Source organism: Calliphora vicina, chromosome 1, assembly GCF_958450345.1.
Source record: "Calliphora vicina chromosome 1, idCalVici1.1, whole genome shotgun sequence".
Lineage (NCBI taxonomy): Eukaryota > Metazoa > Arthropoda > Insecta > Diptera > Calliphoridae > Calliphora > Calliphora vicina.
Window position 1 is genome coordinate 32,973,754 of NC_088780.1, and position 12,726 is coordinate 32,986,479.

Genomic DNA, 12,726 nt, shown 5'->3' on the forward strand with positions numbered 1-12,726 from the left:
TTCATTCAGATTACATTTCCGATTGTATATTCATGGTCTACGACCCCGATGGTATGGATCGCAATAATATACGAATCGAAGCTAAAGGAAATAATAATGAAAATTCTCTATTTGCATTTGTGGAACATGAAGAGACTAAGACCTATGAAAAACAATATAGATTAAAGTAAGTTTCCATATATGTATAAAAATAAAATAAGAAATAATATAATTTGTTTAGACTTCTGCAAGAACTACACTACGAGGATAAAGCCATCTATAATCTGGATGTCAAAGTCTATGATGCCAAAAATAACACTGGCAACATATTTGCAATATTAGAAGTAATCGATTTGCCAAATCGTGATCCTATATGGGTAAGACCCTTAACTACGGCTACTTTTAATGAAAAAGAAGAACAGGTATTAAAAAACATAAAATCATTTAAAAATAATGCTTGCTAAAGTTTTTTAAATACCAAAGATTTTCAGTTTAAAAGCTATAGATGGTGATACGGGCATTGATAAACCCATTTGTTATAGATTGGAGTTTGAGGAGGATTGTAAGTTATATATTTTTTCACAAATTATAAAATTTTTAATTAAAAGTATTCTTTTCTTTAGATTCTGAACTTATGTCTATTAATAGTTCAACGGGAGTGTTGCATGTCCAACCTATAGATCGTGATCTTTTAAATCAACAGATTTTTAGTTTTTATGTAAATATTTTTTTTGTGTTCAATACAGGTTTAACAATTTTTTTTATTCTTATTAGACTTGTGCCTATAAATGTGATGATCCTTTGTGGTTTATAAAAAACTCTACGATTTTAATAGTTCAGGATATAAACGATCATACACCGGAAATTACCTTGGAACCAAAAGTAGTACAAATTTTGGAATCTAAGTACTTGACGCTACCTTTGGAGAAATTCTTTATAGAAGATTTAGATTTGGTAAGAGAGAGTATAAAATATGTCAGCAGAATGCTCGGTTTATAATTGGAAATCTGTATTTTCATAAAAATAAATTAATTTTGATCTCTATATATGGTTTAGTTTACTATATAATGTGTATTGTGTATTCTTCTATTCCAGGGCTCAAATGCAACATACAATGTATTGCTTACGAATGCTATTGGAACAATTAAATATGCTGAAGCATTTACTATGATTCCCAATAGTGGTTATCAGAAAACTGATTTTTCATTGACTGTTACTCACGCGGATCTATTGGATTATGAAAATGAAAACTGGAGAAGTTTTGAATTGAAGGTACAATGACTTATTAATATATGTAACTCTAATTTTCCATTTAAGCACGCGCTTTAAAAACAAATTTTACTCCGGAATTATTATGGGTGCCAGGAAACTAGTGGTTGATAAACATGTAAGAAATGGGTCGGCTTAGGATGTAATCAATTTACAGAGGAATCTTTATCGTTTTGTTGATCTGTAACATTTTACCAATACATGTTGAGGTTAATACAGGTGTCGTTTCTTACTTGACTTGATATTATAAAAGGTTTAGCATGCTGGAAGAAAAGGTGGCATGACAATTTTTTGTCGTTTCTGAGATCTTTATGTCTTGATCTTTATGAGATCTTTATGTCTTGACTGGAAAATATATGCACGAAATTAATTTACAAATGAATAATTTTTCCTTGATCGATACATGCTAATACCGCTATCGCATAACGATATTTGGCCTATCGGAAATATAGTAGTTCGTGATTGAAAATCTTGTCTTAGTATCGAAGCTAATAGGAGAGTTACCAATTACTTGCTATGATTAAATGACTTGCATTTTGGAAGAATATGTTGTCGCATCACGATCTTTGGCCTAGTGGAAAAAGAGTCGTTCCTGATTAAAGTTCTGGTCTTGGAATCGAAGCTAATAGGAGAGTTACCAATTACTTGCTATGATTAAATGACTAGCATTTTGGAAGAATATGTTGTCTCATCACGATGTTTGGCCTAGTGGAAACAGAGTCGTTCCTGATTAGAGATCTCCTTGTCTTGGAATCGAATGTATTAGGAGAGTTACCTTATAAAAGTATTAGAATTCTGGAAGCAAATGTTGTCGCATCGCGATTTTTGGTCTAGTGAAAAAGTGGTCGTTCTTGAGTTAAGATCTTTATGTCTTGGCTGAAAAGCATATGGACGAAATTAATTTACAAAAGAAAAGTTTTCCTTTTACCGATACATGTTGAGGTTAATACAGCTGTCGCATCACGATCTTAGGCCTAGTGTTTACGGAGTCGTTCCAGATTTAAGATCTTCATGTCTTGGAATAGAAGGTAATATGAGAGTTACAAAGTACCTGCTCTGATTAAGTGACTAGCATTTTGATAGAATATGTTATCGTATCAAGAAGTAAAAATACGGTCGTTTCTGATTAAAGATCTTCTTGTCTTGGAATCAAAGGTAGTATGAGAGGTACCAATGACTTGCTATGCAAAGAGGATTAGCATTCTGGAAGCAAAGGTTGTGGGATCGCGATTACTGAAAACGTATAGGGTAGTAGGAGAGTTACAATGACTTGCTATGCAAAAAGGATTAGCATGTTGTTGCATCGCGATTTTTTGTGGAAACTTGGTCGTTCCTAAGTTATGATCTTTATGTCTTGGCTGAAAAGCATATGGACGAAATTAATTTACAAACGAAAAGTTTTCTTTGATCGATGTATGTTGATACAGCTATCGCATCACGATCTTTGGTCTAGTGGAAACAGAGTCGTTCCTGATTGAAGATCTTGTCTTAGAATCAAAGCTAATAGGAGAGTTACAAATGACTTGCTCTGATTAAATGATTAGTATTTTGGAAGAATATGTTGTCGTATCACGATGTTTGGCCTAATGGAAAGAGAAAGTCGTTCCCGATTAAAGATCTTCATGTCTTGAAATCGAAGTTAGTAAGAGAGTTACCAATAATTTGAAATGATAAAAGGATTAGCATTCTGGAAGCAAAGCTTGTCGCATCGCGATTTTTGGTCTAGTGAAAACGTGGTCGTTCTTGAGATAAGATCTTTATGTCTTGGCTGAATAGCATATGGACGAAATTAATTTATAAAAGAAATGTTTTCATTTGATTGATATATGTTGAGTTTAATACTGCGTGATGAGATAACGTTTGGCCTAGTCGAAATATAGTCGTTCCAGATTTTAGATCTTCTTGTTATGGAATCTAAGGTAATAGGAGAGTTACTAATGAATAGTTCTGATTAAATGACTAGAATTTTGGAAGAATATGTTGTCGCATCACGATGTTTGGCAAAGTGGAAATAGAGTTGTTCCTGATAAAAGATCATGTAATCGAATGTAGTATGAGAGTTACCAATGACTTGGCATGATAAAAGGATTAGTATTCTGGAAGCAAAGGTTGTTGCATAGCGATTTTTGGTCTATTGAAAACGTGGTCGTTCTTGTGTTAAGATCTTTATGTCTTGGCTGAAAAGCATATGGGCGAAATTAATTTACCAAAGAAAAGTTTTCATTTAAGCGATACATGTTAAGGTTAATGCGCTGTCATATCACGATTTTTGGTCTAGTGGATACGAAGTCGTTCCAGATTTAAGATCTTTTTGTCTTGGAATCGAAGGCGATAGGAGAGTTACCAATGGCCATCTCTGATCAAACATTTTGAAAGAAAAGGTTGTGACATAGCCTGGTGGATACGTGGTCGTTCCAGAGTAAAGATCTTCTTGTCTTGGAATTGAAGGTAATAGCTGAGATTCCAATGACTTGCTCTCATCAAATGACTAGCATTTTGGAAGAAAAAGTTGTCGCATAAAAATCATTAATCTAATGGAAATGGGATCGTTCGAGAGAAAAGTTCTTGTTGTATTTGAATCGAAGATAATACTAGAATTTCTCTTATAAAATACTAATTTCAAATGACAATGTACTGCTGGCAGTGTCTCTAGGTGGAGAACCAAATGGACAAATAGTGCGGTTCATATTGCTTTAACTATATATGAGACTGACAAAAACTGTTCCAATTCATTCTTGCACAAGTGTATCTGCATTCGTAATTCAGCTCTGGATGGAGGAAGAACTTCGAGGGATTTGGTTTGGCGTTGTCTAACTTTATCGTGTTACGGTTTCTCGAAGTTTTCGCATTAACCACATGCATTCGTTTTGGTTATAATTTATAACCTAGAATTTGTCGTGGTGGAGACCCAACAAAACTTAATTTGGAACACTGGTAGAGTACCAAACAAAACTATGGTTGAATTTTGGTGGAGACCATAAAACTCAGGAGTTGAGTTCTTGAATTTCGGCTTCCTATACGAAGGTATAGGACGATACTCTTCTTAGGCGTAATCCGTAAATGTTGATGGCGTTATTTTAGGCCAATAATCTTAATATGAAAGTGAAATGTAAGTGTTGTGGACGTTAGTAGGACTTGTGAACCATCAGACCCTTACAATTAGAAATTGGCATAGTCAAAAAATACTTATTCAGGAGCTCTTTCCAACCTTTTGTGTTGTTTCTTTGGGAAGCATCAAGGTGTCTAAGGTTTAAATCCGAATACTGAGAAGAACTAATGGATTCTGGAAACTAAAAGCCAAAAAACTTTAGGAATTTTGATATTAGCCCACCCTTAACCAATGGATCGTAAATATGTAGTTTGAAAATAATATATAGCGTGATGCTAGTCGACTCCTCAATGTTAGTTCATTAAAGCTAAAACTCACCATAATCATTAAACATATTCTAAAATAATTTTAAAATATTCCCTTTATTAAATTTTGTAACACTCAATTCTAATTTAAGATCAATGTCAAAGAAGTGGAAAATCTGCAACACGAGAATGAAGTTACTCTGAATATCGAGTTGATAAATTGGAACGATGAGTGGCCCATATTTGAGCGGGAATCTTATGAAATTGAAATTTATGAAAATGCTACCGAAGGAACACAACTTGCACAAATACGAGCTAAAGATCGAGATATAGGAGATGAAGTAGTGTAAGTCCAGAATCAAAACATTAAAACTATCGTACCAGTTCTGTAAATCGAGTAATATTAAAAATATGTTCTGTAAATGGAAAGATTTTGTATCTTGAAACAGGTTTCTTTACTCGAAAGAAAAACGAATAATTCATATAGATTCGATTTACAGAACACCAAAATATAAAAATTTGTTTTAAAAATGAAAACCTTACTAGGATTCGTTTTAAAGATCAGAAGCTCTATAGTCTAAAGAAATTTTTCTTAATTTGCAGACACTCGATTGTGGGCATTATACAAGGCATTGCTATAGATTCCCTAACTGGATTAATAACTTTAAATAATACAAATGTATTCGATTTTGAACGCCAATCTTTGGTAATGCTACAAATTCAGGCTAAAGATTCTTTGACTACAGATTACACCCAAAATTTACACACTTCCTATAGCCAATTGCAAATTAAAGTACTGGATGTTAATGATGAAACCCCGGAACTAAGAATGGTAAACAAAATTTTACATTTAAGCATTAAATATATAGTTTAATTAAATCATTTGTTACAGCCACGTTTTATAGTCAATATAACCGAAAATTCTCCAGCTTTAACACTTATTACCAATAAAATTGAGGCCCGAGATCCAGACTCTTCAGCGGATTTGAGTTTTGAAATTATATGGTCTCAATCCTATGCCACCAAAAGTGGTCAAGAGGTTGACCCGACTTATTTTTTTGGATGTTTCATAATTGAACGTGAATATGTTAATAACAATTTAGTGTATGGTCAACTGAAGATAAATGATGAATTTATGACTGAGGTGGATTATGAGAAGTATGATACGATATTTTTGACCATTAAAGTTCGTGATTTAAATCAGGAATTGAATGAGGATTCTTCAACAGGTAAAAAATTCCTGTTACAATTAATTTTACAGTTGTTTTGTAAATCTATATTTTATTTTTAGCTGTCTTGACCATACGTATCGATGATATCAATGACAATCCTCCTCAATTTGTAACCGGAACTCTGGATGAGCCACGTAGTGTTACAGAAATGGAGGATATTATGAGCACAATAGGTATGAAATCAATATTTTAATAATTCAAGACATTTTTAAAGTATAATATTAATATTACAAGGTACCGTTGAGGCTTTCGACATAGATGGTGCGGGTAATAATAATATAACCTTTAAAATAAGGTAAATTTGTTGGTTAAATTAAATTTGATAAAATAAATTTCCATTTTATTTAAATTTCCTAGAGCCATAGGTGATCTTACAAAAATGGACTTGGTTGTTATAAATAGCACAACCGGTTTACTCAAAGTGGCTGGTCTCATACAATGTGATATACCTAAATTATTTAATTTGGAATATGAGATTACTGTCAGCGATTCTTTACATGAGACCAAAGGAAAGGTAAGATTTGCGTAGTCAGTTTCCAAAATGGTATTACAGATGGCAACTTATAGATATTAATTTCTGTTGCAAATTGGCAATCCACCCATTAAATATTTAAAAATCATTTTCAGATCAATATCTCTGTAATAGATATTAACAATCAAGTGCCAACTATCGATGAATTTCAACATCAAGTATTTATATATGAAAATGCTACTACTGGAACTATAGTGGGTCAAATAAAATCTCACGATAATGATAGAGATAGTAAGTTTAAACTTTAATTCTTTAACAGTTAAGGTCCACCATAATTATTATGTTTCCCAAGGTCCTCATAACACATTGGAATATACCATTAATAGTGCTTTGGGGGATCTACACAATTTATTCCAAATAAATACCACCAATGGTGAAGTCAAAGTCAATTTGCGTAATGGTTTCATACTTGATCGAGATATGGGTACTTTATATCATTATATACCCATCGATATAAAAGATAATTTTAATTTTATCAATTCTGGTTATGGACGTAAGTTTTTTTTAAAAAAAATACTTCAAATTATTTCAATACTTTAACATTAAATTTTAGCTGTTAACCAAAAATCCACATTTTTAAATGTTACCCTGAAAGATGTAAATGACAATGCTCCCATAATGCCCAATAACAAACAATATAAACCGGAATTTTCAGAAGCTGACCAACAGGTTGATATTTTAAGTTATATTTAAAGAAAAGTTTGTAATATTTCTTTGTACTTTTCTATAGAATACAATGTCAAAACTAGATTTAATAGCCGAAGATCGTGATGAACCTAATACTGCCAATTCTCAACTTATATATTCCATATTATCTATAAAACCAGGTAATTTTGTTAATAAAATGTGTTTGAGTTCCAGTTTCTCAGTATGTTAAAATAACTTTTGGATCCTAAAAAGTATATATATTCTGGATCGTTATATATTGCGGAGTCGATATATCCATGTCCGTCTGTACATCTGTATGTTGAAATCTACTTTCCGTAGTCCTCAAATAACTTATATACGTGATTCAACATTAATATCGGTTGCTATTTTAAATCGAGAAAATCGGCCCAAAAATTGCTGAAATATGAGGAAAAAATCAGGACAACCTCGATTTTTTAACTATTTTTATACCCTTCACCTTGATGAAAAGGGTATATATAAGTTTGTCATTCGGTTTGTAATTTCCACAATATAATTTTCCGACCCTATAAAGTATATATATTCTGGATCATTATAGATAGCGTAGTCGATTAAGCCATGTCTGTCTGTCTGTTGAAATCAATTTTCTGAAGACCCCAGATATCTTCGGTATCCAAATCTTCAATAATTCTGTCAGACATGCTTTCGAGAAGTTTCGTATTTAAAATCAGCAAAATCGGTCTACAAATGGCTGAGATATGAGGAAAAAACCAGGACAACCTCGATTATTTACCTATTTTTGACCTATCTCTGGATTACTAAATCATTAATATAGGCAATATGATATTTATTGATAGATATTTCAAAGTCCTTTGCAACGACGTATATAATGCAATAGTTAGTTGGACCTACAATGGGTCAAAATAGGGAAAAATATTTTTTAACATCAATTTTTTATTTCACCAGCGATTAAATTCAAAAACTTTTGTATTTTTACAAGGAAAAGAAAAATTCAAGAAATTAATATTTCTCTTTACTTTTGAAAAAGGCAATTGAAAAGTGTTGGAGGTAGTGCCACTCCTAATAAACTGACTCTATACTACGATAGTTTATCATATTCTACTGTAATAGACCCTCGAATAATGGTCAGTCATGAATAAGACCAAAATAAATTTAAAATTCTCCTACGTTTAAGGAGATCACTTTTCGCATGGCCACTGACGAAGTCAGTATGCCGTAGACGCCAACGGATTCTCTAGGATTTTTGGATTTTCCTAATGCCTATATTTGCCGTTTGCCACGAAATTAATGGTGTATCTGTAAACGTTCTTAAAATATGTCTTTTAACAGCTATAATTACATGAAAACTGCAGTCCTCGTTCATTCGAAAGTCTTTCTGACATCTCTAATATTTTGATGTTATATTTAGTATGTGTTCTCAGGCGGCATCCCAGGAGAATTGATATTCGTTTCATCATTTATTATTAGTGAAGCTTTATGCAATGCGTCCCATAGGATCTTTTGTGCACACTTAAATTTTTCATCCCAACAGATTAAGGCAACTTATGAAGCCAACTATTATATTTGGTGATAGATCAACAATGTCCCCCGGGGCCCTTCCAAGCCATTTAGTTCTGCACATTGCCAGCATTAGGCAGTCGGATAGGATATGTTCATTCTCAACAGTAAGTATTCTCAAGTCACCCTTTCCGAAAGATAGCAACAACTGAGATCGTTCCATAGTGTATCCATGTGGGATGCCAAAGAACGGTTCAGGATCTATAAACGAGCGTCGGTCGCCCATGTTGGCCAAACAATCAACGAGTTCATTCTGCGCACCGAGTTCATTCAAGTATGTCCAGCACTCCATAACAACACCAGATCAGCCTGGCTATCCGACATAACAAATATCCTAGTATTCCTTAATATTCTTCTTAAACATCCACTGGAGCATATAAGGATGGCGTAAATCTTTGTTTCTTCATTAAGTTGTGTGTTTTGTGATATTTGAATATTTCATCACTGTGATTCACTGGATGACAAAACACAAATTTTTTTGATGATCGACAATGTACATATATTTGTTCCCCAAAAACATCGTACTCCACAATTTGTAGTAAACGATCCTGGAATTGAGCCATAACAAAGCCTCATGGATACCTTTGTTTGTTCTGCTAGTAAATACGAAAGTTCTTTCTGGAATGCCTCGGGGAATACGACGACTGAATGATGTTGCAGATATTAAGAATCTTCGTTTGACATCACTTGATAAATTGTTTTGTTTTCTCTTGTAGATGGTGTTCCGTTGCAAATTTTCATACTGCCTGTGACAGCCCTTAGGGCAGTTTTTGACCAATTTTCTTGTATGTATCCAACAAGGATTCTTTATCCATGTCCTAAGTGTATGTATGCGGTTGTATGAGCTGTGGAGATAATGATACTAACAAAAGAGACCACCAAATTGTTTCAGTGGTTCACTACTTTTCTATGTTCTTGCATATTCTCTTGATTGGACGCACAAAAAAGTTTGTCTTTCACTGAAAATACTAGGATATACTTGTTGAATTCTTTTATGAAAAAACTCTAAAAAATAAGGTTTAGTAGAATCCACAATGCTCTGGGAAAGATGTAGGAAATTTATTTAGCAATAAACGTTTTGCCCATGCAACTTCGTTTGATATGCAAATAATTGGTACGTTTATGATCGGAATCGTGGTATATCAGATTATTGTAGTACCTTTCTAGAAAAAATTTTTATAATCAAGGATGTTACGAGTTTTAATATCCACATTTGATGTAAATAATTAATCTCACATTCAAGGCACAGTAAAGGTCCTCCAAACCTCATTCCAAAGAACAGGAATACTACATTGTAGCTTATATCTTAAGAAGAAACATTTCAAATTATACTCATCATAATTCGAGGTAAAATAGGACACGACATTTAGCTTTAGACTTTCTTTCATTACATCGGATATACAACTCAAAAATATCTGGATTTACCGGACACATCCAAAAAGGGTCCTGAATACCTCATTCAGCCACGTTTCCAGGTTAATCATTTGAGGGGGGTGGGGGTTGTAATAAAGTGATATTAATTTTACATTTTTCTTTTTTTCCTTTTTATATTAAAACTTTGGTTTTTGGACGGGAAATTTCCTTTCCACCCCTGATTCTATGCCTTACCTTATACTACTATTTGGATTATTATTCCAAAATGACTTATTTTTTTATGCAACTGATTTTTAGTTTTGTCGAGGTATCAAAATATGTCATCTACTTTATAGGTATATGATCGATTATAACAATTAATTTTCTAATTTATCGCTTTTCTCTGACCTAGTACAAAATTTCAATACTGATGTCCAAGATTTTGAGGATTTATTTACAATTACAACTTTACGAAATCGTATAGGACGCTTAAAAACTCAGAAATCTTTGAAAGGTTACTATGGCCGTTGGGAACTTGAAATTGAAGCCGCCGATCAAGGAACACCGCCACTAAGAAATTCTTCAAAATATGAAATTTATATAAAACCATATAATTTTCATGTGCCAAAAATTATAAATCCTTCTAAGCAGAAGTCTATAAGAATCTGGTAAAGTATACATGATAAAGAAATGTAAAAATATTACAATCAAATTTTTTAGTTATTCTTTGCAAGAACCTTTACGTCCTTTATATCAAGCCGACTGTGTTACACGATTAAAACCATTCGAAGTCTATGATCCAGATGGTGGGGAATATGGTGATGTTCACTTTGAAATTTCCAGTGATGGTAAATATCATTTAAACTAAATTGAATTCTTTTTTCTTTGATGAAGGATTTAAAAAAATTTTATATTTTTCAGCGGGCCATGATAAATATTTTGAATTGGTTAAAGAATCTCGTAATTCTACTAACTTTTATGTAAAACAATTGTTAGCAGCTGGTATCTACAATGTGAGTACCTTAATTGACAGGTTATTGACCAGGTCATTGACATGTAAATTCCCTTTCAGTTAAATTTGCGAGCTATAGATGGCGGTGGTAGTACTTCTTACGAAATAAGAAATCTCAAGATAGTGTTTGTCGATATGTTGGGTAATCCCATGTTTTTACATGACACCTTTAATACAGATTTTACTGGTAGGTATATTTGATATTCAGCTTTAAATGTTTCAGCTATTCATATCCATATATTTCTATTCCTATTTTTAGAAAATGAACAAGGCCTTTTAGAAGAACGTTTCATACCCCAAGCTTATGATCCCAAAAATGAGGGTTTAGATGATCCAGATGAAGCCTATAAATTGTATTATTTTATAGATGGTAAGAAAAACCCAGCAAAAAATTACAATAATAAAAGCAATTAAACCGCTTAAATTATAACATGGTTGTTTTTAATTTCTTTATTTTTCAAGAAACTTTCCATCCCGAAGATTCCAAGTACTTTATTTTAAACCCTGAAACTAGACTTTTGAAACTAAATACCACCTTGGATCGCGAAACCATCGAGCAACTAAGCATCCGGATAAAAGTCTCCAATAATGAGCAAGGTCTAATAACCAATCCTAATAGTGTAAATTACACTTTGTTGATGAATATCACAGTTAACGATGTCAATGATAATGAGCCCAAGTTTATACAAAACCTTTATGCAGCTGGTATTACAACCAAGGATTCTATAGGGAAACATATAATGTCATTTAAGGTAAAGAATATTTGAAATGTCGAAGATTTATATTGTATGTCCTGGTTCACACACATCAAGTTTATTTAAGCAAGGCTTAAGTTTATAGAAGAGAGAGTTAAGTCTTTCCAATATCCTCTCCTCTCTCTTCTATAAACTCAAGACTTGCTGAAGTAAATTTGACACTATGTATGTATATTCATTAAATTAAATTGACATTATTTTAGGCTGAAGATCCTGATTTAAATGATGTTATTATTTATGCCATTTCCCAAACATCCTTCGAAGCACATGGCGAAAATTTGGCTGGAAATTATTCAGAGTTGTTGGGCCTGGAGAAGCAATCAGGAGTTTTAATATTGAATTCTTATGTAACAAATAACATGAAAGGTTACTTGATGTTTGAGATAGAGGCTTTGGATTTGGCTGGTCATGTAGCACGTGCGTCAGTGAAGATCTATATTGTTTCGGAGAAAAATCGTGTGAAATTTGTATTCTTAAGCGATATACAAATTATAAGAGATAGTGAGAAATTTGTAAGTATAAAATAAGTTGTTCATATCCTTATTTCAGCCAAACACCACAGAAGAAAATTAAACAACGTTCAGAACAAAAATTACCAATCAGTAAAAGGAACGATTATGCCCAACTCTACAATATATTTAAAGAAAATAGCAAACGATTTTTCAATACCAACTTTTTTGGAAGATGTCTCTCATTTTGATCCATAAGTACCAAACTTTTCTGATAAACAAATAATATTTGAGGAATATTTCATCCCCTAAGTCCTATCCTGACTTCAACAACATACGAACATAGCAAGATTGTCTTAGAATTCTAGAACTAAGAACCCATAGGTTAGGTTACGTGGGTTGTTCGCAAGTTCACTCGGAGGCATTATGGCCCATTGTTTTACCCTTAGAAATACTATTTCCCTCCCTAATTTCGTTGACTATGAGATTCCTGTGGTCCCCGTGGGAACCAACTTCTACAATAGTTATAACGTGTGTAACCCATACGTTCCGACATATGTCCAATCATACAGTGCCCAGTAATTAT

At 32.9% G+C, this 12,726-nt stretch overlaps 1 protein-coding gene across 1 annotated transcript in view; it reads left to right on the forward strand.

The window, feature by feature from the left end:
- LOC135963365 (cadherin-23-like) overlaps window positions 1-12,726 on the forward strand; it is a 15,355-nt gene continuing 2,629 nt past the window's right edge. The window contains exons 1-23 of the mRNA XM_065515188.1: window positions 1-166; window positions 221-401; window positions 463-541; window positions 603-697; window positions 754-933; window positions 1,075-1,251; window positions 4,755-4,948; window positions 5,206-5,434; window positions 5,495-5,831; window positions 5,894-6,007; window positions 6,069-6,129; window positions 6,192-6,348; window positions 6,462-6,597; window positions 6,659-6,859; window positions 6,920-7,035; window positions 7,097-7,193; window positions 10,337-10,592; window positions 10,645-10,772; window positions 10,846-10,937; window positions 10,997-11,123; window positions 11,196-11,306; window positions 11,399-11,688; window positions 11,895-12,203. Of these exons, the coding sequence (XP_065371260.1) occupies window positions 33-166; window positions 221-401; window positions 463-541; window positions 603-697; window positions 754-933; window positions 1,075-1,251; window positions 4,755-4,948; window positions 5,206-5,434; window positions 5,495-5,831; window positions 5,894-6,007; window positions 6,069-6,129; window positions 6,192-6,348; window positions 6,462-6,597; window positions 6,659-6,859; window positions 6,920-7,035; window positions 7,097-7,193; window positions 10,337-10,592; window positions 10,645-10,772; window positions 10,846-10,937; window positions 10,997-11,123; window positions 11,196-11,306; window positions 11,399-11,688; window positions 11,895-12,203 (3,801 nt within the window). The 5' untranslated portion in view covers window positions 1-32. The remainder of the gene's footprint in view (window positions 167-220; window positions 402-462; window positions 542-602; window positions 698-753; window positions 934-1,074; window positions 1,252-4,754; window positions 4,949-5,205; window positions 5,435-5,494; window positions 5,832-5,893; window positions 6,008-6,068; window positions 6,130-6,191; window positions 6,349-6,461; window positions 6,598-6,658; window positions 6,860-6,919; window positions 7,036-7,096; window positions 7,194-10,336; window positions 10,593-10,644; window positions 10,773-10,845; window positions 10,938-10,996; window positions 11,124-11,195; window positions 11,307-11,398; window positions 11,689-11,894; window positions 12,204-12,726) is intronic.